The sequence below is a fragment of the Dreissena polymorpha genome, chromosome 4, assembly GCF_020536995.1.
Source record: "Dreissena polymorpha isolate Duluth1 chromosome 4, UMN_Dpol_1.0, whole genome shotgun sequence".
Classification (NCBI taxonomy): Eukaryota; Metazoa; Mollusca; class Bivalvia; order Myida; family Dreissenidae; genus Dreissena; species Dreissena polymorpha.
The window spans coordinates 125,295,942-125,322,983 of NC_068358.1; the positions used below are offsets into that span (position 1 = coordinate 125,295,942).

Here is a 27,042-nt window from a genome sequence, read left to right on the forward strand (position 1 = left end):
AAAGTCACAAGGGTTAGAATTGGGATCATAATGAAACCAGATGGTCATGAAATATGTTTTTCTTACTGTAGTGATAATATACACTTGGAAAGTCATTCAAGATGACAAATACCCCATCATGGCTTATTTCAAGCAGGTACAAAATTTGGAATTCTAAATTGCTTGCTTCTTTAAATTGTTCACACACAAAAGGCAAAAAGCACCACGTTGATTATTTGTATTTATTGCCAATGTTCAAGGGCATATCCCTCAACAGATAGTAAGACATACAAACAAATGACGTGCACTTCTACATAGTATCAACATCCCTCCTATAAAGTTTTGTTTTGAACACACAGAAAACGGTTTGCAACAAAAATTACACATGCACAATTATGTAAGTATCCTAAATTTTCCTACGTTTCATGCAAATGTGCAGAAAACTGAGACTAGTTCGCAACATAAATAACGCATGTGCAACGTGACCGACCAACTGACAAATCGAGTGACAAGATGATTCAATTTTACCCCTGCAAAAGTAGGCAAGATAATCAAGTTTTTAGTTTGTCCAGTTCAAAGTGTTGGCCCTTTTGACATTTGACTGTTTAATCTTTACCTTAAAATAAGTTACCAACCGCTCTACCAAGTGGTCAAAATAATCACAAGCCCAAAAACACTTATGGTAAAGTTTGTTTTGTGTTTGTTTAGATCTTAAAAGTTTATTGCTCTCAGATAATATTTGGTGATTCCTGCTAGCTTCCCCAAATTATCCAGATCCTAGACACAAGACTCCAGACCAGTTACCTGTGCATGCAGCCAATGGAAGAAGTTTGCCAATGCACAGTGGTCTGTTGCCGAGAGGGTCCCGCACTGCGAAGATAGAGCCCTGGTGCATGATCGCCAGAGAGTATGAGGTGGGCGTCTGCTCCATCATATGGCGGATCCTTAAAAACACAAACATCAATATTAAGATCCAAAGCAAAACAACTTTAAAACACATTATGCTTGTTGCTTTTCCAAAGATTATTTTATTCATCAACAAGACTATTGCCAAGCAATATATGTCTCCTACCCGCTCCACCATTGTCAGATTTTTATATATATATTTTTTATATTTGTTGACATAGCAACCAGATTTTTTTATTTAGGAACAAAACAAAATGACGTGCATAATGTCCATATTGCCATCTATTCATGATTCAAGTTTCATGAAAAAATATGAAAAACTTAAAGTTATTGCAGGATCCAGAAAAGTGTGACAGGCAGACTCACAGACAGACAGATTCACAGACAGACGCACAGAGCGCAAACCATAAGTCCGCTCTGGTGAAACCGGTAGGGGACAATAAATAAGATTCACCTGCTTCCCTTCAAAAGTCTAAGTGCGTGTGTACACCAGATACAAAAAAGCACAGATGATCTTAAACATTTTGACCTTTAAGGTTTAAACTTCTTGAAGTCTCCTCTTTCTAGTTAATAATTGTAATTAAGCGCCTTTGAACGTGCACTATTGCATAAAAAGGGCGCTATATAAATCCCGTATAATAATAATTGTTTAAGGGAAACACGACTACACTATGCCAACCAAGGTCTATCTTACGGTTTTTCTTCTAATCTGTTGGCAAAGATCAAAACAACACGTGGGAATTTTTATACTTAATAGCTAACCAAGATTATTCAGGAATATTGTTAATGTAATTAAAATGAATTAAGAATCATTAAATCAAAGAGATATGCTTATTGAAAAATATACAGAAAACCGTTAAAGGCATTTTAATACTTGCTTCAAATTTAACTAATTTAAGTTGTTTACTTATAAGTTAACTTATTTGTGTTTGTTCTTTAAGATGTGTTTTATATTTTAGGGACAAAGCCTAATTTCAGTCCAATATTGCAACCAGTCCAAAGAATGCCTCCCATGTTCCATTTTTTGACTGCAAACTCCACTTATCTAGCAAACAAGAGGGCCAAGATGGCCCTAGTTCGCTAACCTGAGAGGAGTCGGTTCATTCAATCTTTACCTAATGTCTAACATGACCTAGATATTGACAAGACAAACATCCTGGTCAAGTTTCATCATTATTGAACCAAAACTCTGGCGTAGGGAGTGTTTTTGTTTTTGTAAGATTTGAAATGGTGACCTATATTTTGACTTGACCCCCCAACCATCAAACTTTGCTTACAAGGATTTTGTATAATATAATGAAAATTTGGACAATCTAAGGGCAATAATTATGTCATTAATTATGTGATTTTGCTCATCATCAAACTTGACTGAGATCTTTCAGCAACTTTGATAAAGAATGCTTGAGAAATGTGAATGCTAGAGTGTTTACAAATTAAATGTGGACGGACAGACAGCGGACAAAGACCAATCCTAAAACCTCACCTGAGCAAGTAGGTGAGCTAAAAAGTGTTTCACCGATCTGAGCCATTTTCCAACTTGTCCAAGAAATCAATCAAACCAATGTATTGACTAAGTTCCACAATGATTAGGCAAAAAATGTGACTTCTTTAGTGTTCGATCACGAGGTTTCTCTCTATATAGTCACATAAGGAAAACTGCCCCACCCCCCCCTGGCAGCCATGTTTATTGACCCATTGGGACCATTTGCAAACTCATCTGAGATATATATAAAACAAATGACTTCTAGTGTTCACAAGCTTTTTTTTTACTATACAAATATAAGAAAACTGCCCCCCCCCACCTGGCAGCCATGTTATTCAACTGACCAGAACCATTTTCCAACTCAACTCTCGTATCAAGGAAACAAATGTTCTGACCAAATTGGGCCAAGCCATGAAAATTGGGCAAAAAATGTGACTTCTAGAGTGTTCACATGTTTTCACTATATACATATAGAGAAAAATGCCCCGCCCACTGGCGGCCATCTCGTCCGACATATCAATAAAACCAATGTTTTGATTAACTTTCATGATGATTGGGCAAAAGTTGTGACTTCTAGAGTGTTTACAAGGTTTCTCTATAGCCAAATAAGGAAAACTGCCCCGCCCACTGGAGGCCATGTTTTTCAATGGACCGGAACCACTTTTGAACTCAACCAACATATCATTTACACAGACATAAGGACAAAGTTACATGAAGATTGGGCATTAAATGTGACTTCTACAGCATTTACAAGCTCTTTTTTTTGACCTAGTGACCTTGTTTTTGACCCAGCATGACCCAGTTTTAAACTCGATCGAGATTTCATTGGGACAAATCTTCTGCCCAAGTTTCATGAAGATTAGACAATAAATGTTGCTTCTAGAGTGTTTACCAACAAATGTGGACGGACGATGGATAAAGACCAGTCACAAAAGCTCACCTGAGCAATCAGGTGAGCTAAAAACAAGAGCTGTCACCATAGCATGACATATGCCCCCTGTGACTCTTTGATAGAAGTTATAGAATTTTTCGAAACCTAAACACAGATTTCGAAACATTAACGCGGACCCTAAGTTCAAGGTCAAAGTCACAGGGGTCAAAATTTGTGTGAGTATGGAAAGGCCTTGTCCATATAAACATGCATACCAAATATGAAGGTTATATCTCAAGGGACATAGAAGTTATGAGCATTTTTGGAAACCTAAACGCAGATTTCGAAATCTAAACGCGGACCCTAACTTCAACGTCAAGGTCACAAGGGTAAAAAATTTGTGTGTATGGAAAGGCCTTGTCCATATACACATGCATACCAAATATGAAGGTTATATCTCGAGGGACATAGAAGTTATGAGCATTTTTCGAAACCTAAACGCAGATTTTGAAACCTAAACACGGACCCTATTTCAAGGTCAAGGCCAAAGGGGTAAACAAATTTGTGCGTATGGAAAGGCCTTGTCCATATACACATGCATACCAAATATGAAGGTTATATCTCAAGGGACAAAGAAGTTATGAGCATTTTTCAAAACCTAAACACAGGTTTCGAAACCTAAACGCAGATTCCAAGTTCAAGGTCAAAGTCACAGGGGTTAAAAATTGTGTGCGTATGGAAAGGCCTTGTCCATATACACATGCATACCAAATATGAAGGTTATATCTCAAGGGACATAGAAGTTATGAGCATTTTCGAAACCTAAACACAGATTTCGAAACCTAAACGCGGACCCTAAGTTCAAGGTCAAGGTCACAGGGGTAAAAAATTTGTGCGTTTAGAAAGGCCTTGTCCATATACACATGCATACCAAATATGAAGGTTATATCTCGATGGACATAGAAGTTATGAGCATTTTTCGAACCTAAACGCAGATTTTGAAACCTAAACACGGACCCTATTTCAAGGTCAAGGTCAAAGGGGTAAACAAATTTGTGCGTATGGAAAGGCCTTGTCCACATACACATGCATACCAAATATGAAGGTTATATCTCAAGGGACAAAGAAGTTATGAGCATTTTTCAAAACCTATACACAGGTTTCGAAACCTAAACGCAGATTCCAAGTTCAAGGTCAAAGTCACAGTGGTTAAAAATTGTGTGTGTATGGAAAGGCTTTGTCCATATACACATGCATACCAAATATGAAGGTTATATCTCAAGGGACATAGAAGTTATGAGCATTTTCGAAACCTAAACACAGATTTCGAAACCTAAACGCGGACCCTAAGTTCAATGTCAAGGTCACAGGGGTAAAAAATTTGTGCGTATAGAAAGGCCTTGTCCAAATACACATGCATACCAAATATGAAGGTTATATCTCAAGGGACATAGAAGAAATGAGCATTTTTCGAAACCTAAACACAGATTTTGAAACCTAAGCGCGGACCCTAAGTTCAAGGTCAAGGTCACAGGGCTAAAAAAATGTGTGCGTAAGGAAAGGCCTTGTCCATATACACATGCAAACCAAATATGAAGGTTATATCTCAAGGGACAAAGAAGTCATGAGCATTTTTGGAAACCTTAATGCAAAGTGTGACGAGAAGACGGACAGACAGACAGACAGACGGACGGACAGTCCGATCACTATATGCCCCCTTTTCTTCGAAAGGGGGCATAAAAACATCCAATCTCGAATAACAATTAACACATAAATAAAACACAGCTACACTGTATTATTATGAAAACATTAATAATCAAAGGGGAGTGACTACTGTATTCTTAAATGCAATATTTAGAAGAGTTGTCTCAAATGTTACATGACCTTAATTCATGATTGTTTGCAAGCCTTTTTACTATATAAATATAAGGAAAACTGCCACGTCCCCCTGGCAACCATGTTTTTCAACAGACCGAAACCATTTTCAAACTTGACTCACGTATCTAGGAAACAAAAGTTCTGACAAAATTTCATGAAAATTGGGCCAAAAATGTGACTTCTAGAGTGTTGACATGTTTATAATATATACATATAGAGAAAAATTCCTTGCCCACTGGCGGCCATGTTTTTTCACCCATCTCGACCATTTTCGAACTCGTCCGAGAAATCAATAAAACCAATGTTTTGACCAAGTTGCATGTTGATTGGGCAAAAATTGTGACTTCCAGAGTGTTTACAAGGTTTCTCTATAGCCAAATAAGGAAAACTGCCCCACCCACTGGCGGCCATGTTTTTCAACGGACCGAAACAACTTTTGAATTCAACCAACATATCATTAAGACAAACATTTTGACAAAGTTACATGAAGATTGGGCATGAAATGTGACTTCTACAGTGTTTGCAAGTTTTTTCTTTTTTTTTGACCTAGTGACCTAGTTTTTGACCCGGCACGACCCAGTTTCGAACTCTACCGAGATTTCATTGAGACGAAGCTTCTGACCAAGTTTAATGAAGATCGGACGTTAATGTGGCCTCTAGAGTGTTTACGAACAAATGTTAACGGACGGACGGACATATGACGGATAAAGACCGGTCATAAAAGCTCACCTGAGCTAAAAACTGAACAAAAAATGATGGTAAGTTAAAACTTAAAATTGCAATTTTTAGCTTCAAAAGGGGACCTGAGCTCTGATTGTACAGAAAACATCTGAACCAACATATGAACATTACTTGCTAGTTAATTTGTTTCTAAAGTTTCAGTCCTCTTACATCAATACTTGTAATAATCCAAATATCTAAAACAAAATAGGACAATGTGAAAATTCAGGTGAGAAAGGGGCATCGCCTGATAAAGTAGGGGGGGGGGGCATAACTATTGACAAAAGTATGACCCATATCAAGAATGTTTGTTGTATAAATGAGCCACCTGCCAACCCAGTTAGCACCATTGGGCTCGCCGCAGTGAGGCATCTGGGTAAGGAGCTGCATGATGAGCTCACTGTCACTTCCTGTAGACAGGCCGACACCGTGACGTAGCAGCTGAAATCAGACACACACAGTCTACGCAGGGGCTTAAAGCTGCAATCAGACACACACAGTCTACGCAGGGGCTTATAAAGCTGCAATCAGACACACAGTCTACGCAGGGGCTTATAAAGCTGCAATCAGACACACACAGTCTACGCAGTGGCTTAGATCTGGGATGCAGGACCCCACTCGAGTACAGTGATTTTTGTTGCTAAAAATTACCACTGATTTTCGGCTGCTTCCTAATTCCATAAATCAATGTTTTTCCCCAAAAAGGTGACCAAAATTTCCCCCAAAAAGCCCAATTTCCAAAAAAAAAAAAAAAAAAAAAAAAAAAAGTCTCTAATGACTTATGATTTCTTAACTCTATATCTCAACTTTTTATTTAAACATCCTACAGAATATATAACTTTAATTCAGTCCTTTTTGTCAATAAATTTGACACTTTTATCAATAAAAACAATCCCAATTTGACCAGACTCCTTTTCCCGAAATGGCTAGAAAACCCCCTGAAAATGCACTTACAAACAATTTAAATTCTGTTACTAATAATCATATTTATAATGCTTAATTTTTCCCAATTTCATGGTTTATCGCACTATTTTCCCCAATTTCATGGTTTATCGCACTATTTTCCCCAATTTCATGATTTATCGCACTATTTTCCCCAATTTCATGGTTTATCGCGCTAATTTTCCCAATTCAAATGGCACAGGTTGTAACAAATAAAAGCAAAAAAATGACTGGAGTAAAAATTTCATGCCAGAAGCCCGAACAGTTGAGTGCATTTTCCCAGGTAAGTCTCCAAAATTATTCTAGATAGACACTCAATCCACATTGTTTAGGTTTATCTATTTTTAACAGACCAAATTCCAATAGGTATGAAAGACATTAGTATCCAAGGGCTATTCCAGTAAAACATATGCCCATTATGCCCCACCCTTTGGAAGGCACTTTTAAAATGAACCAACCCCCTTCAGAAGTTAATTTTACACATTTTTTTTAATTTTGTCTGCCCCTTTAGATTTTTTTATTAATGCAAATTTCAATAGCCCAAAATATTGATTTTGCAAAGCATTTTTTGTTGGGGGTTCTGATTATTCTATCCTCTTCTTTAAATCATGTTGTATTGTAGCAGATTGTTTATTTATGAAATATAAAAAAAATATCCAATAAAATTTACCACTTTCAGTCAGACATGCCAACTGTTGTTCCTCCTTTTATACCATTACTTCAATGACACCTAGGAAAAGGGTCCTTAATTAGGGCCCCGAACTAAGGTGTTGGTGCAAAAAATTTATGTTCTGTCAGTCAACGTCATTGATTGAGCAGGGACTTTAGTGTTGTTTTAGACGCTTATGTCACGAACGTTTTGATTTTAAAAGCAGTTTGTTGGGCAGTATTAACGATGTGCCACGGACTAAGGATAACCATGCAATAACACTAAAAACTGTGCATTAGCGCAAAAATCTCTGTTAACTGTAATAACACATAGAAATCGTGGCAAAAACAGAAGTTTTATGCTAGAATATTATACATAACCGTTATAAAATAAGTTATTTTATAACGGTTCTGTATAATATAAATAAGTATCTATTGCAAATAATCTAGCAAGCAACAATGTACACAAAGATCTTGGGTATTCTAACATACACAACATCAAATTTCTTACCTTTAATTCTCCTATTACAGAACTATCCGAAAGATATTTTCAAGCGGTTTGATTTTAATACCTTTTGGAGGCCCACTTTCGGCAGATTTTTTTTTTTTTAAAGAAAAATATATTTTTCTCTAGCTACATAATATTATACAAATTAAATATAAACTTTAAATCGTGTTTGTCAAAATAATACTATTATAGGATCAAATATTGACGAGTTCAAAATCCTTTGATATCGCTCCTCGAGGTCGAAAGTTAAAAGGAAGAAACGTACAAAATATTTACGAGCATATAGTCCATTTTAAGTTGGCAAATAGGGTAAGAAGCAAAATAGAAATGATGCCCCCAACAGAAGTAAAATAAAAGTTTATAACGCCCCCCTTCAGAAGCAAATTAGGAAGAAACCCATCCCCAACAGAATTTCTTTATTTTGCCGTCCAGGGGTGGGATATATGTTTAACTGGAATAGCCCTAACTTTATCCATACACTCATCCTGAAATGGTTTTTCATTCCAGATAAATCCAAATACTTCACAAAGGGGAGTTACACAGTGTACTTGGGCCATACTTGACATTTCTCTGAAAACGCTAATGCTGTAAAGCTGTATCAATACCATTCACTTTGTTTAGGTACAATGGATTAGCCCTAATGCCCAATATGTGCACTGTGTTTTTTCTGGGATGTTGCATTTTAATCGCGGATCAAAGACAGTAAATGCAATAAAAAGATGACAACATGTTATGAACACCAGATTTAAATAGTTTCTGCGCTTTCACTACACAATTAAAAACATATTTATTGACAATACATATCACTTCAAATTAAAAGACGTTATTAAAAGTCTATATTTTGCATAATAAATAAGTATGTTTAATTTAATCATGAGAATGCAGATTCTCAAGTAATTTTCATAAAAATTGGGAAATTATAAATATATTATGTTCACATTGTTTAGATGATAAACATTGTTTAGATAATTTTTTTGAACAGCATTTTAGTCATATCACACGACTCAGTTTACCACCGCACTTTTTCTCTGGGATTGCTGGTTTTACCATTACAAAGTGCACGTAATTGAATTCAAAGGTAGAGCGACAGTGGCTGTAGAAAAGATTTCATGACCAATTCTGAATCAAATTATGTAGCCGGGCAGTGGATCAAACCTGTGAACCTCAGATTTGCAGAGCAGAGCTCAAGTAAAAGAGCTGGATTGTGCAATAAAAGTGATCTTTATAGTATCAACACGGCAAATGTTGATGACCGAGCTAAACAGAGGACACAGGCGATCACAAGAACTTTGTTTTGAGGTGAGCTAAAAATGTTGCCTCTTGAGTGGTAATGAGCAAAAAGTTGATGATGCACAACATATATACGATGGACAAACACTGACAACAATAGCTCACCTCCATCACTCCGTACTTATGTGAGCTGAAAATTTAAACAAGAGCACTGCCTTGTGGGTGCAGACCGCTCATCTATTTTTCTTTTTAAAGGTGTAGGGACCTATCTCAATTTCAATCACAAAGGAGGGAGGGGTGGAGTGGAGAGGGTGTATAGTGTGGGGGGTGTGTGGTCATTTATTACATTATCTTCCAAGGGTTGGGGCGGGGTATAGTGTGAGGGTGTGGTGGTCATTTATCAATAATAAAACTTCTTTTGGGAGGGGGGATTCGGGAGGGGGGGGGGGGGCGTGGGGGATGGTTTGGGTGGAGTCTATTGTGGTATGTCAGGTAAGTGTTGTTTTGTCAAAGTATCAATCAAATCTAATCATAAATAAAGAAGTTATGGCAATTTTAGCATAATTCAATAATTTGACCTTGAGAGTCAAGGTCATTCAAAGGTCAAGGTAAAATTCAACTTGCCAGGTACAGTACCCTCATGATAGTATGAAAGTATTTGAAGTTTGAAAGCAATAGCCTTGATACTTTAGAAGTAAAGTGGATCTAAACCAGGGGTTTTTCAGCACTGTCTGGGCCTCTGGGAAACGGAGGCATTCCCAAAGCAAACGGACCCGTTCCCAATCGAATTTTGATTGCATTTATCCCAATTCCAAAAAATAAAATCTTCCAAAATCGTAAAAAGTAAACATAATTTTTATCGAAAGAGTGACTTCCCTTCATTCGCGACGTAATAAAGCCTTTAGTGACACAGATTTTTTGGTGTATTTGCCGGATGCATTTACTCTCAGCGATGACTTTCGAACTGTTCCGCATTATACAAGAGTATATAGAGCCGCACAATACACATTCTATACCATATCTGTAGGAGCTTATTTTCAATCAAGGCTTCGCACAATAGTAAATATTACATAAAAAAACCACAAAAAATAGACGCTAAAGGATGTGTAACGATATCATTGATGTTTTCGAAACGCTTAGAATCTTCCGAAATTACTGCCGCGAGTAACCCTGAACAGACAGGCTCGGACGATACGCAGCAAAATGTAACAGCAATAGAAGTAATGCCAGGGTCGTCAATCACAAAATCGGCAACTGAATGCTCAGAGCCTTGTAAGAAAGTTGTAGTTCAAGCGTCATTTAATACATTAAAGTATAAAATGAAATACCCATGGCTCTATTTTAGCTCCGCCAAAAAAGTTGCTGTAACTTGTGTTTGGGCAGTGTTTGTTTTGCATGTGTTTATATAAAGAAAATTGTTAAACCACAGACTTATTTAAGCATGATTAATTCAATTTTTTCCCCCAAAATGAGCCATTTCACGAAACAAAAATTCCCAAAATGGGCAATTTGGTCGATAAAAAATTCCCAATTTGGTCAGACTCCTTTTCCCAAAGTAGGCAGAAAAACCCCTGTAAACACAAAATTTAACCATATATTCAAAGTTACTAAGTCAAAAAAGGGCCATAAGTCTGTACAAATGACAACCAGAGTTATGCAACTTGTCCTTTATTGTCCCCTTATGATAGTTTGCGAGTGTTCCAAATATGAAAGCAATATATATGGTACTTTAGGGTTAAAGTGGACCAAAACACAAAACTTAACCAAATTTTCAATTTTCTAAGTATAAAGGGCCCATAATTCCGTCAAAATGCCAGTCAGAGTTACATTACTTTGCCTGCACAGTCCCCTTATGATAGTTAGTAAGTGTTGCAAGTATGAAAGCAATTGCTTTGATACTTTAGGAATAAAGTGGACCTACAATGTAAACACAAAACTTAACCAAATTTTCAATTTTATAAGTATAAAAAGGGCACATAATTCTGTCAAAATGCCAGTCAGAGTTACATTACTTTGCCTGCTCAGTCCCCTTATGATAGTTAGTAAGTGTTGCAAGTATGAAAGCAATAGCTTTGATACTCAAGGAATAAAATGGACCTAAACACAAAACTTAACCAAAATTTTCAATTTTCTAAGTATAAAAAGGGCATATAATTCTGGCAAAATGCACGCCAGAGTTATCTAACTTTGCCTTCCCAGTCCCTTCATGACAGTAAGTAATTGTACCAAGTTTGAATACAATAGCATTGATACTTAATGAGTTAAGTGGACCTAAACGCAAAACTGAACCGGACGCCGACGTAAAGGTGATGACAATAGCTCTTTTTTTTTTACAAAAAATAGATGAGCTAAAAATAACAACATAATTTTTAAACCCTCCACACTTGTTTAAATCTTATTCAAATTGAGTTTCAATAAAAATAACATTAAAACTTCTTCTTATAGTATAGAGGTAAAGATGTTGTGTTTGATTTAGCCTAGTAAAAACAACAACCTAAGAATGTTGATAAGGAAAAAGTGACTGTTTTCACACAAAAATTATCCAGAGCTGTTTAATCAAAGCTTCTTTGCTGGCTGAAAATATATTTAAATGGAACAGAACCACTTTCAAACTTTTTGCTGTGATGAGTATATGAACATAATTTATTTTTTCAGCAAATATAAGCAAGGACACAACTAAATGTTGTTGCCGCAGCGAACTAATCATTTAAATGATTATTGATGCTCACTTTCTGTTTAAGAGGTCCCGAATTGACAAGTTCCCCATTGTGTGCGACAGCAATCAGGCCATGCAGCGTCTCCACCACAAACGGCTGGATGTTGGACACATCTGACCCTCCGAATGTGGAGTAGCGGGTGTGGCCTAGACGTGTAAGCAGTGTTCTGTGAAAACTGAGCTTAATGCATGTTTGTAAAGTGTTGTCCCAGATTAGAATGCTAAGCTGGGACAACAGATTTTCAACAAGATTGGATTTTTGTAGAGAAGAGACTCCTTAAAACGAAAAAATTCCATAAAAGCTGACAGTGTAGTGCCTGATAAGCCTTTGCAAACTGCACAGCCTCATCTGAGATGACACTTTCCGCACATGCATTAAGTCCAGTTTTCTAATAACGCGGCTAATTTGATGATTTTAGGAATTGCAGAAATTTACTGAAGCCTCTACTCTGAGAAACATATTAGAGTTGTCTTTTTTACCTTCCAACAAAGCTTTTAAAGGTTGTTGTAAATGAATATACTGCCACATAAGTGTGTAAAAGACCTTTTTTGTTGCATTTTAGTCAAGCATTTGATATTCTTAATTGGAGAAATTTGGCTATTACAATGATGGCTAATGATGACACCACAATTTTGAGTTCAACATCTTTTTTATTAAGTTGAATGGCTATGACTAAATTATTTAACTCAATAAAATGACTGAAAGGAGATGGTTCTAAACATGAAATAAGCAGAACCTGATAAGACACAGAATTATTAAAATCATCCAAAAATAGCCAACAATACCTATTCCAAGGTTTCCTTTAAGTTTAGAGATGTCTTCTTCTGAGAATATTGAACTTATTAATCCACCACCTTTTTTCTGCACGAACTTGGAACCTTTCTGACCCTGGGATGTCACTATTCCTGCACTCTCTTGCCCCCTAAAACAGAGCACAACCTGTAAACGGATAAGGACTGAAGTTGGGGCCCCAATCATTCAGTGTCTAACAAAAGCACTGAAAAACTATTTCAAGCCACATTGACTTCAGTGTTGTTTTTTCCATTCAAAATCGGGTCCAGTAATTGGCCCTGTTCCCAATGGAAAAAAGTATATATTTTTCCCAAATGGGAGTTAAAAATTTCCAACGGAAGGTTTTCTAAACAAGGGCTGTTTGTAAAACATGCATGCCCCTCATATGGGCTCTCCGTTGTTGTGACAGCCATTGTGTGAATATGTTTTTTGTCACTGTGACCTTGAAATAAAATCCAATAAGTATCATGGAATCATTTACTTATTAATACTAAGATGAAATTCTCTATACATTGTACATTCTGTCTACAATTTATGACACTTATGTCAATGACCTGTGAAATGTATCCAATTAATAGTGCAAAAACAATCAGGAGCTATACTAATCAATTATATCCATTATATGATTAAGTCTTTGATTTTTTGGATTCCTTTCACACATTTTGACTTATTTGACAATATGTGAAACATGCACACAATTTGTAATGTTTTATTTATTAATTAATGGTAATGAAACATGTTATTTATAGCAGTTAACTCCCCTAGTCAATGACCACCATAGATAGCAATGCAATCTGATTAAAAATAGCCAAGGCTAGTGTTGTGTATTGGGCAAATGTATACAAGTGCAACTTTACCACATGACCAGTATCATGTGTTTACCACACACAGAAGTCAGTTATGTAATAGACCATTAATTCCACTCCCAACTTTGGACACTTGCCAAGATACTGACCAGTATCAGATGGGGTTGTGAAATGGTGTAAACAGTGAACACCAGTCCATGTAATACTGACCTACCACTTGTACTAGTTGGTTTGGAGTTAATACAGTTATGCATGTACAAATGAGACATTAAGCTCAAAAGTTAATTATATGTGCGCTCTGAAAACTAACCAGAGGAGTGGGTTGAAATTTACAATCTTTACTTGGCATTTGAGGAAATCTGAACTCTCAGGGTTTGGATAGAACATCCCCAAATTAACTTTTCTTTACACTGTTGTTATTTTTGTTCAATACACAAATATTAACCTAACTTTACAAATCCTGTACAGTAAAGGAAACTAAATCTAAGTTGATATTTTAATATGCTTGATCCTATTTATGTATTAACATTGTTTTATACATACAAACTGTGTTGCTGTTTTTCAATTAACAAGCAGATTAAAAATTAATTATATTTTTATGTATAATTTGAATTGACAAAATTAAATGCAAGATGCGTAGCAAGAATTACATGTTTGATTTATTGTCAGTGAACCGTGACATTTTCTCAATGCTTCAGACCACCAGTTTGTCAAAGCTATCAACATCTTGGATGGTCAAGCTAAATAGAATTGACCCAGCAAATCACAACTGTCCTGTTGCCATATCATATTACATTGGTTTTTTAAATGTTAAATTCTCTCGTCATTTCCATAAACATAGTATTTACTGGCACAAAAACAAAGGCTTATACATCATTATGAATGAACATGTGTCAAAAATTCAATTTGTAAGTCTCTTAACTGGACAGTGTGGAAACAGAATAAAATATGGGCTGTCCGTTGTAGTGGCAGCCATTGTGTGAATACGTTTTTTGTCACTGTGACCTTGAACTTTGACCTAGTGACCTGAAAATCAATAGGGGTCATCTGCGAGTCACGATCAATGTACCTATGAAGTGTCATGATCCTAGGCAAAAGCGTTCTTGAGTTATCATCCAAAAATCATTTTACTATTTCGGGTCACCGTGACCTTGACCTTTGACCTTGTGACCTCAAAATCAATAGGGGTCATCTGCGAGTCTTGATCAATCTACCTATGAAGTTTCATGATCCTAGGCATATGCGTTCTTGAGTTATCATCCGGAAACCATTTTACTATTTCGGGTCACCGTGACCTTGACCTTTGACCTAGTGACCTCAAAATCAATAGGGGTCATCTGCGAGTCATGACCAATCTACCCATGAAGTTTCATGATCCTAGGCGTATGCATTCTTGAGTTATCATCCGGAAACCATTTTACTATTTCGCGTCACCGTGACCTTTGACCTAGTGACCTCAAAATCAATAGGGGTCATCTGCGAGTCTTGATCAATCTAACCATGAAGTTTTTATGATCCTAGGCGTATGCATTCTTGAGTTATCATCTGGAAACCATTTTACTATTTCGGGTCACCGTGACCTTGACCTTTGACCTAGTGACCTCAAAATCAATAGGGGTCATCTGCAAGTCATGATCAATCTACCCATGAAGTTTCATGATCCTAGGCGTATGTGTTCTTGAGTTATCATCCGGAAACCATTTTACTATTTCGGGTCACCGTGACCTTGACCTTTGACCTAGTGACCTCAAAATCAATAGGGGTCATCTGCAAGTCATGATCAATCTACCCATGAAGTTTCATGATCCTAGGCGTATGCGTTCTTGAGTTATCATCCGAAAACCATTTTACTATTTCGGGTCACCGTGACCTTTGACCTATTGACCTCAAAATCAATAGGGGTCATCTGCGAGTCATGATCAATCTACCCATGAAGTTTCATGATCCTAGGCGTATGCATTCTTGAGTTATCATCCGGAAACCATTTTACTATTTCGGGTCATCGTGACCTTGACCTTTGACCTAGTGACCTCAAAATCAATAGGGGTCATCTGCAAGTCATGATCAATCTACCCATGAAGTTTCATGATCCTAGGCGTATGCGTTCTTGAGTTATCATCCGGAAACCATTTTACTATTTCGGGTCACCGTGACCTTGACCTTTGACCTAGTGACCTCAAAATCAATAGGGGTCATCTACGAGTCATGATCAATCTACCTATGAAGTTTCATGATCATAGGCGTATGCTTTCTTGAGTTATCATCCGACAACCACCTGGTGGACGGACCGACATACCGACCGACCGACATGAGCAAAGCAATATACCCCCTCTTCTTCGAAGGGGGGCATAAAAAAAAAAAATTGTTTTTTTTTTAGATCTCAATATTTTTTTCATCTCCCATCCATATAAGTTCAACCTTAGTAAATACAAAAATATAATACTTAAAACACTTGTATTCTCAATTCTGAAGCCAGGGGTTTTTTTTACTAAGAAAGTGACGCCGATATTCGGCGTCTTCCCCTACCAGAATTTTTCCCCTCAAAATACAATTTCCCCACCAAAAATATCATTTTTCACCAAAATATAATATTTTCTCTCAAAGAAATGTTTATTTTTCCTTTGGGCATTCGACAATTATCCAATTTGCACCATGTACAACGATCTTTCTCTCTCTCTCCAGACGAACACAAAAAATCTGGGAATCCCAGTTATTCTAAATATAGCTCTTAAATAACGTTATGTAAACTGGGCAACTAATCGTAATAATCATGTGACTATTTAACTGGATACCGGTCTTGCGCGAGAAGGGTGTTTCGTCAATAAATTACCAGAAACCAGTCGAATTTTCATCCGGGCTATGTGCAAGCCAAGATATAAACGTGAAAACAGAAAAAAATGTCTCACAATTGGCGTTCTTACACAAACAAAATAAAACATTCGGAATTGGAAGATACTGAACGCATCGAGGCATTTTTTAAGAAAGAATCATCGAAAACCGTTATAACCCATCAGGATTCTGAGGTAATCAACATCGAACATTGTGAAAGTGAAAGTAGACAATCGGCAGCTGCTGCTCCTTTCCCTTCCAATACTGTAGCAGATCAAGATCGTCAACCCATTCATCATGAAATTGAAATCACAAAATTGACATCGTCCCCCGGCCCCAGTACAGAAATATAGTTGAAAACATTTCCCATAATTAGATCTACACCTGCAACTTAATTAAGGACTTTTACTTTAATACGTGTTAAATGTGTTTTAGAACAAAAAGGACGGAGACAAGCCTCTTTTGATGAGTTATAGACATTGAAATGAACAGTTTTTATTTTTTCCCCTAATATGTCTCTTTCGCACTCTTTTTTCCCCTTTCACCCAGCGTCCAGCGTCTTCCCCTTTCTCTAAAAAAAAACCCTGGAATCATTTTTTAGCAATAACAACACTTATTTCCCAATTTTAGTCAAGACACAGCAAATTTTCCCAATCCAAAGGGACCCTGCCCCATTCCCAAAATGGTGAAAAAAACAATGCCAAACTTTGGCAAAGTACTGGTATCAATTAAAATTGTGTTTTTTTGCTTAGTCGCTGGCTACTTTGACAATATAACTGGCCAGTGGCCACTAAAAATTTTCTGGAGAACACTGATATATGCTTTAATTATGTGCTTCTTAGATCTCTGATCATTCTGTAATAGTAAGGGAGCCCAATTTTGTTGATTGAATCTCAACCACAGCATTTCACCAGCAAACAACTGGGTGATGAGAAAAGCTCAAACTTATTTAAGAAAAGTGAAGTAAACCAATACAATAAACCTGGCAGCCAAACTTTCATATTCAAGTTGCATTTTTAATTCAGTGACCACAACTAGACTCAAGATCCTGTCAGCACACTGTGTTACCTACCTGTGCTGCAAGCCAACAAGGCCCAGAGAGATGATCTGTGGAACGTCCAGCAGGGTAGGCCAGGGGCCATTGGCAATGCAACCAAACACACCACACGCCTCTCTTAAGCCATAATCCTCTATTGCAGTGGCCATCTAACCTTCAACAAGAAACAGAAAATAACTTAAAAGCCCTTTTTGTTCCCCCTATAAAATATTCTTATGCCAACAATATTAGATAACGTTGCTAACAAACCCATGGTTGAGTGCACTGTTTCAATAAGATCTGAGTCCACAAACAGGGAAACAGAATATATAAAAACAGTACAGTAGATTTGGGGAAAAGTTTTCAGTAAGACTACTCTGGACATTCATAAGGATTGATGCAAACATGTACATAGTATTTTTGTTCTAAGTCCAGAATTATGGCTTCCATGGTTCTCCCTTCCTGCCCCATGGCTACAAGATAAGAAACACATAACATTTCAGTGATATTTTTTTGCTTTATATTTTACAGCCTGTGCCTGTTTGATTGGGAAAAAGCGTGAGACCATGAAATCGGGAAACAATAAACATTATTTATATGATTATAAATAACAGTTAACCAAATGTTTACAAGTACATGTTTAACTGCTTTCTAAAATTAGTATCATTAAGTGCTAGGGAATTAAATAGCTCAATAAACCATTATTATTATATAGTTTATTCATATTGGAAATGTTTTTCATACTTTCATGGGAAAGTGTGTTCAGGTTTTTGGGAAAATGATACTTATTGCCAATGGGAAATAGCCTTTTTTGCTGTGTGCATTTGGGAAACAGCCTGTTAGAGGCTATAATTTGTGGTAAAAAAACACTGGAATTTGAACACCTTTTGAAATATTATATAATCACTTTGACATGTTAAATATAAAATAGCATGTTATGTATCCTAGCGTTACCAGTTTCCGATAATTTAACAATAAAATTCACCTTAAAAAAGTTTTCTGTGTTTATTGTCGTCTTTTCTGATACTGCATCATCAAGATGAATGTTCGTAGTGTAATTAACAACGAAAAACGGGAACAAACGAGCCAAAATAAGTTAAGTTAACAATAAAAACAAACGGACGTCAAAAACTGTAAAACAGAAAGTGCGACAACGGTTTCCGATAGATGCATGAATAGTCATGTCTTGACGTCATTTCAAGCACTGACTTATGAAACAGCGGTGCAAATGCACTAAGATTATAAACAAATTCAATTAAGAAACAATATTCATTTAAATAGCAACTACAGTGTCCGACAAATCCATTGCCCGGAGCCCGGGGGCTACCGAAATTTTTCATCGGGCTACTGAAATTTTCAAGCTGACGCCCGCCGGGCTACTATAAATCTTTAAGAGCGGTAGCCCGTTTTATTGACAGACATACGTAGAATAAACACGCTGACCATGTGTTTCTACACCGTGTATTGCTTATAATCCGATAACAAAGTGCAATCAAAAGTGTCAAATGAATTTCGGCATATGATTCTTTTTAAAGATATGATGAAATAAGCTCCCAATCAGGACCGTTCAATTGCAAAATGCGTAAATCACCTGCGACGGTTTGCACGCGTTGTGTACAGCTATTTGAGGTTACAAAATTCTACATTTAATAAATGAATTTCTTTGTCCAGACAGGGACCTATACAAACGTATAGGTCCCTGGTCCAGATAAAAAGCGAGAAAAAATTGGCATGGATGTATTTATTTGTAAATAAAAATTTCGTAGTGGGTACAACATTGAGATCATTTAATTTCCATTAAAAGTTTTGTTGTGAAGTTCAACTAAAGTACCGGGGTATCTCGCGAATTATTTGGCATTGACATTTCCTCTTAATAAAATATAATGTAAACACGCTGTATCGTTACCGTTACACTGTATCAGTTCCTTCATTATTGAAACAATTATTGTATTGTATACTGACTGCATCCTAGTGTCGTAACATACGGATGCAATACGTAAATTCGGACAGAACTTAAAGTCGGACACAAGTAAATAAATGATTTAATATGTACTCTTGATTTCTTGAAACTCAGTATTTGTTGTTAAAAAGGGCAATTGCATTGATTAACACCATACAAGTCAATCGTATTGATCATCAAAACGCTTTATTTACGTTTCCAACTTAACGTGCTGTCCGAATTTAAGAGCACATACATGTGCACATACATGTAATATCTACATGTAGTATATGATTTTCATTGGTACATTTACATTTAAGTACACGGTGCCTGTACTGTAACATTTATTAACGATATTGACTGTGTACATCAGACTACTTGCTGTATTATGTATATGTATGTATACATATTATGTATATATGTAAATGAAGAAATAAAATAAAGATGAAAACCTGCCTCTTATCATTTTGTAGGAAAATTTTATGGGCTACCAAATATTTTAATTGGTAGCCCAGTGGGCTACCTGAAAAATAAGAAATTTGTCGGACACTGAGCAACTATAAAACAAACAAAATACATTTAATTTAACAACATGGGCATTTGAAAGGAGTGTTTCTCCGGACCACTCTGACTGGTGTGCAGTATTTTAGGTGTGTCCAGTGTTGGCATACATCACATTGCGCCCATGTGTAAATTGCAAGAGTCTGTCCATCTTTTGAAGTGCAGTAGTACTTCTTGCACACGCAACATTTCTCATCGTCTGTCACATCGTCATCTACGGACATGGAGTCATCATCACAGGCCTGTATTGCACGTGATGGTCCTGCTACTGGACTGCCTGTAGTCGTTGCCTTGCCAGCGGTCGATGGGCGGTTGGCGGACTCGGTAATGTATTGACGCACAGCATCGAAAGTTTTATCTTCCGTCATTGCTTTGCCACCAACAACCCATTTTGGCGGGGTTTTGACACTTTCTTCGAAACTTCAGTGGGGAAGTCACTGAAGACCTTTGCACCGTCGTTGATGTCAGGTTCATGTTGGATAATGTTATCCGCATCAGAAGCCAGTTTTTCGCAGATGGCTGCATACAGCTCTGAAGGTGCTATGGCATCGCCTAGACTAGTCACCATGGGCTGTAAAATATGGGAACAGTAAGGTGGTAGAACGAATAGTATTATTCTGTTCTCTTTTGCCCATTCAATGAGTTAAATGGAGATATGACTCTTGTGGCCATCGTACAACACCAATGTGGTATCTTCTTGGTTACGTCCCATGGCATATTTCAAGAAGTGTGTCTTCATATAGCGAAGAAACACTTCGCTGTTTGACCAACCAGATTGCGTCATCATGCCTTCAGTCTCTTCACTCTTGCGGACCATAAGCTCAGGTAGCATCTGTTGACCGGGAAATACAAAGAATGGCGGTATCTGGGAACCAAGAGCATTTCCTCCGCCGATCACTGTCACCATTTTAGATCGTTCGGCCATCACCACTTGAGGACGTGCGTCGAAGCCAGCTACAATGTTTGGTGGTCTATATTCGGTATTTATACCCTTTTCGTCGATGTTGTACACAAGGTGAGGTTTGTTGTGCAACTCGTACTTAAAGATAGTTTTCAGTTCTTCAAAGTAGTTCAGGATCACCTCTTTAGAAGCACACCTTGCTCGTTGTTCAGAAAGTCCGGATGGCTTTACAACTTTGAGTTCTGGCCACCTGCCCATGAAGCCATAGAACCATTTGAGCCTGAGTGGTTCCTCTTTCTTTCCCCATTTTCCAAGGTAAACAGCCAAGTCGGACGCCTTGGTGCAGATTTCTGCGCGAGTATACCCATACCCGACACGCGCTAGGCCTTTCACATGCTCGACCAGTAGCTGTTCCTCACTAAGGCTAAGCCCCCCCCCCCCCCCCCCACAATTTAATTTCAGTACAAGTATATTACCATTTATCGAACTGAATAACACAAATTGTCTAGAGGCATGTGATAATACTGTTTAAGGCCCTTGGAACGCATCTGCACCACTCACTATACATGAATGCCATGTAAAAGTCGTGTTTTAATAAGAGTGCAAAACATAGTCGAGATCCACAAAGGAAACGCGTGCGTGTTAATACTGGCCATGTGTCGCAACTAAATATAGATGTGCAACTCAGTACTTATGGAGGAAAAGTTACATCGGAATTAATTTACATTATAAAGATAGTATTGACCCATGGAAAAAACTTAAATTTACGTATAAAAAAGTAAATTAATAGGCAAAGCAAAGGCAATAATTTAGCTGACTTGAAGAAACAAGTGAAGTGAAGTCGAATTTATAATCAATTTATTTATGTTGTTTAGTTAATTCATGTGACATACAAAATAACATACATAAATACACGCATTACATGCATACATACATTCACAGTTACAATCATACATACATACATACATTAAAAAATATATACATGCTTACATAAACGTTCAAAACATACATTCATACATACATACATTCATACATATATACATTCACAGTTACAAACATACATACATTCAAGCATGTATGCATTCTTACATAAACAAGACACTCAAACACTACTTCAATCGCACAAGTCCGCCGACAACGTTTAAAAACTGACTCACACTCTTCTTTTTTAAGTCAACTATCTGCCCTCCTCCCCCCCCCCCAAAAAAAAATATATAAAAAATATACGAAATAGATGTAGGATATAATATGATCGGTAATTGATATGTATTAATAATAGAAAGTATGTGCTTTTTTAATAATCTGAATGTACAGTTGTCACATTTAATGTCTCTTTTACACTTGTGGTCGGTGTTTTCACGGGTTGTAAGGTGTGAAAGGTCCTATATACAACCAGGCTTTTTCCGCTCCATTTTGGGAAAACGCCACACTGGAATTTTGGGAATTTCGCGTCGTGAAAACCCCCATTTTGGGAAAAAAATTAATCGCAAAATTGGCTCAATTGGGAAAAATTATCGCATGTAAATTATTTAAAACAGTGTTTCTTATATTTCAAAGAAGCCGTTAACTGGTAAATAACGACTATTTTGATAACTTATTATTAAAATTTTACAAAATATTATGAACATGTGTGATTAGTGCAGGTTTTTTAATCTGAATTTGGGGAAAAGGCTTGGCCTTTTTGAGGTGAAAAAAATCGCGGGAAGCGCCGGATTTTGAGGATAAAAAGTTAAGTCTTAAATAATCATTAACATATTTTACAGTTCTTAAAACAAATTCAAGGCAACAGATAATTTAATTATGCAATACTTTCTATTTTCTACACCAGATCAGGTCAACTTATATATTTAAAGGGTAAAAAAAAAAAAAAAAAAAAAAAAAAAAAATTTTTTTTTTTTTTTTTTTTTTGAATTGGGAATTTTTTTTTGAATTGGGAAAAAAACAACCAGATTTGCATTGGGAATGGGGCCGAATTTCGGACCCGTGGCATAGGGCGGAAAAAGCCTGACAACAAACAATAATTAAAATGGCAAAACATTAATCACACTTAATTATGCAGGCAGAGAACTTGTTATCGTTAACGATAAGCACCGCGATCTTTTAATCTTTTAATTGGTAGACCGGACCGACCTTAATTGTTAAGAACTTGTTAGCTTTGAATAAAGCCGCATAGGGGTTTATTATATTGAACCGTTCAAATCCGTAATTGGCGAAAACAAACAAATAAATTATTGTTTTCAGCTTGCATAAGGATGGATTAAATTGCATGCTAATTGTTTGTTTTAATTACAGGGAAAATAATTCAGCCGCAAAAACCTTTTTATTAGCAAAAAGTGATTTGTTTTTCTTTGTTCACATAGACGAAAATCACGTGATTATCAAGATGGCGACGTCCATGCCGAGGCAGGTATTTTTTTGCCATTTTATAACTTTTATTACTTGTACAACTTTATATTACTTTTGAAATTTCACTCAATTTCCAGACATAATAGCAAGAAAGTTACTGCCGTTATTGTCATTATAATACTGGCTTTATATATCGCCGCGAAATTTCTTTAATTAGGGGGCACTTCTCCGGGTCATCAATTCTGACAGGGGGAAGTTCTCCGCCCCTTTTTAATCAGCAGGGGGCTGTTCTCAGCCCTATAAAAAAACTGTGAGGGGGCAGTTCTCGGCCCAGTGAAAAATCGTTGGGGGGGGGGGGGGGGGGCAGTTCTCCGGGGGGGGGGGGGGGGGGGGGGGGGGGGGGGGGGGGGCACTTCTCCTAGAGCCCAATTTACATAACTAAAACCATATTATGAGCAATCGAAATCCATATATAATAAGTCCAAGCAGAACATGTTAATTTATAACCTGTGTTTACAGTAGGGTGTAGTATTTTACAATAATTATTGAGGTACTTTACTCATAACATTACAGTGGGCGGAGTTTACGGAACAAAACATGGCTGTCATATTGAGCGTTCATAGTTAATTGATGTGTTGAGACCTTGTTTACTAAGTTACATAAAGTGATCTTAGCAGAAACCAGTTAAAAATGTATACACTTGAAATAAGTAAATGTGTTTCCTTAATTCGCAGCATTTTCATGAAATTGTTGAGCTAAAAAAAATCGCCGATGTCGAACGCACTTGCTTGCAAGTTGTTTACCTGCAGCGGTTTTTTTTAGAGAAAGGGGAAGACGCTGGACGCTGGGTGAAAGGGGAAAAAAGAGTGCGAAAGAGACATATTAGGTAAAAAAAAAACTGTTCATTTCAGTGTCTATAACTCATCAAAAGAGGCTTGTCTCCGTCCTTTTTGTTCTTAAACACATTTAACACGTATTAAAGTCAAAGTCCTTAATTAAGTTGCAGGTGTAGATCTAATTATGGGAAATGTTTTCAACTATATTTCTGTACTGGGGCCGGGGGACGATGTCAATTTTGTGATTTCAATTTCATGATGAATGGGTTGACGATCTTGATCTGCTACAGTATTGGAAGGGAAGCAGCAGCTGCCGATTGTCTACTTTCACTTTCACAATGTTCGATGTTGATTACCTCAGAATCCTGATGGGTTAAAACGGTTTTCGATGATTCTTTCTTAACAAATGCCTCGATGCGTTCAGTATCTTCCAATTCCGAATGTTTTATTTTGTTTGTGTAAGAACGCCAATTGTGAGACATTTTTTTCTGTTTTCACGTTTATATCTTGGCTTGCACATAGCCCAGATGAAAATTCGACTGGTTTCTGGTAATTTATTGATGAAACACCCTTCTCGCGCAAGACCGGTATCCAGTTAAATAGTCACATGATTATTACGATTAGTTGCCCAGTTTACATAACGTTATTTAAGAGCTATATTTAGAATAACTGGGATTCCCAGATTTTTTGTGTTCGTCTGGAGAGAGAGAGAAAGATCGTTGTACATGGTGCAAATTAGATAATTGTCGAATGCCCAAAGGAAAAATAAACATTTCTTTGAGAGAAAATATTATATTTTGGTGAAAAATGAGATTTTTGGTGGGGAAATTGTATTTTGAGGGGAAAAATTCTGGTAGGGGAAGACGCCGAATATCGGCGTCACTTTCTTAGTAAAAAAAACCCCTGACCTGTGATGTCATGTAGTAAACAAAAACACGCGCAATATTGGAACCTATCGGAAATAGTTGTCTATCGGAAACAGGTAACGTCACGATTCAGTTCTTTAATTGAAAGTTTAAAACCTTATTTACAAGTGTATTAAATAGTAAACAAATGTCCAATGTTGATCAAATTATCTGATAACTTCAAATCATGGATTCGCATTTCACCCTACCTTTTTGTGCAGCAACCTGTAACTGTTGTGATTCTTGATTTTCGCCTTGTGAAAGGTCAACGCGATGGCTGCCTGTTGACCAATATCTGACCACGGGTTGACCTAATGGCAGTGCCAATGCCAGTGATGAACTTAAGCAGATCTACTGTGATAATGGACTAGAAACCCATTTGTGTGCATAGTGACAAGCTGTTGGTCATTAAATTTCATATGAAAGCAATGTTTAGTCTGATGACTGTTTAAGCTCAATAGGTAAAAAGATCTGTCTATTAGCGTTTTTCGCGATACTCTTTTTTAAAAACAACAGGCAGTTTCCCGCAATTAAATAGGCTCATTTATACTGTCTTGTGAGAAAAGCATTCAGCATAAGGATAAAAGACACTAAATGTGTAATTTGACGTAACACACAGCGATCTCCAAACTCCTCACAGCAGTTACTTCCCTTGGGCATTCGCCCGGTCTCTTCTAGTATAAGGGAGACCACTGCGTAGGAGATTGAGCGATCTCCACACAGAGTTGTCGTTCATGCTCTCGCATACGTGAATGTAATGTAACCTTAGTGCAAGAGATTGACATCCGCGCAGAGATATGACTGGTTCCGAGCATAGCTGCATGCGGGTGTAATTCAGAGTTTATTTAAAGCTCGTCGCTGAGTCTTCACGGCTGCATTATATGCGGACCTGCCCCTTTGACCTTGCAGAGGAAACCTTTTAATTTTGCGCAAAATAGGTCAAATTTATACCGGCTGCTCGGGTTTTCGCCGAACAAAAACAAAAATTGTAATACGAATACATCATTTATTCGATGGCCGATGCCTTCATGTTCACATGTAGTAGTTAAAGGGGCCTTATAACGTTTTGGTTAATTGACAAAATAAAAATAAAAGTTTCAGATTCGCACATTTTCGTTGTAGTAATGATATTTGTGACGAAACAGTATTACTGAGCATTTACCATGCTTTAAAATATCCATTATATGCATATTTTGACAATTTAAAAAACTGAAAATTATAAAGCGTTGCAACGATAAAACGATTGAATAATTTGGAGAGTTCTTTTCTTGTCGTTACATTTTGTGAAACAAGGAGGATTGCTTATATTAATTATAAAAACATCACTTATTGTATGAGCACGGATGGCCGAGTGGTCTAAGCGATAGTCGTTTACTCCAGGGCTCCAGGGGTCAGTGGTTTGAGGGTTACTTTTTTCTTTTTGTTATTTTTGTTTACTGGAACTTTTTAGATCCAATAGATAAATTAATCAATATAAAGCATTTAATGATAAACTTCAATATATGCTAAAATCTGTGAAAAGGCCCCTTTAAAAGAAGGTGGGGTTGTTATGATGATGTGATGTATGGGTTATGTTTACGTACTGCACATGATATGGCTGTTCGGTTGTGTGTTTGTCTTAAGCGGAAAAGGAGAGAGTGATTCAACTGTTCTCGTAAGTTCATTGTGAAAGAAATTTTCGTCTAGTTTCAGTTCCCATCGCGCAGTATCCACCGTCTCCCCGTAAGCGCAACCCCCCGCCGAGCAAGCCAGAACCGGCCCGCCCGCACATCGGACCCCGCCCGAGCCTTCCACCTCCGAAACAATCGAGATAAGCGATCACACATACACCTTATGTCTGCTCGTGACAACAGGTCATTTACTATTACATATTACCGTCCGGAGCCACCGTCTCCCTTTCCAAACCACTACCCCCAAACATACAGGCAGCGTACCAAGCAGGATAGCGACACACAAACGTCACTCTCGTACTGTTTTGTTTTGACGTGTTATAATTGCATATCTTATTATTTACCATCATCTTTTCAAAATAATCATCATCATCATCATCATTATCATCCTCATCATCATCCTCATCATCATCATCCTCCTCATCATCATCATCATAATTATCAATCATCATTATGATTATGATGATGATGATTATGAATATATATTTTTTATAATAATAATAATAATAATAATAATGATAATAATAATAATAATAATA

The 27,042-nt window shown here is 37.0% G+C and overlaps 1 protein-coding gene across 2 annotated transcripts in view; it reads right to left on the reverse strand.

Annotated features, from left to right (window-relative positions):
* The window catches only part of LOC127878001 (amidophosphoribosyltransferase-like), a 37,496-nt gene extending 12,103 nt beyond the window's left edge, over positions 1–25,393 (reverse strand). The window contains exons 1-6 of one of the 2 annotated variants that reach the window (XM_052424356.1): positions 25,043–25,393; positions 17,382–17,515; positions 12,668–12,804; positions 11,895–12,028; positions 6,166–6,278; positions 784–923 (exon numbers count right to left, since the gene is read on the reverse strand). In XM_052424356.1, the coding sequence (XP_052280316.1) occupies positions 784–923; positions 6,166–6,278; positions 11,895–12,028; positions 12,668–12,804; positions 17,382–17,515 (658 nt within the window). In that variant the 5' untranslated portion in view covers positions 25,043–25,393. Of the gene's footprint in view, positions 1–783; positions 924–6,165; positions 6,279–11,894; positions 12,029–12,667; positions 12,805–17,381; positions 17,521–25,042 lie in introns of both variants that reach the window. The other variant, XM_052424355.1, reaches the window with a different exon arrangement.
* Between the last annotated feature and the right edge of the window lie 1,649 nt (positions 25,394–27,042).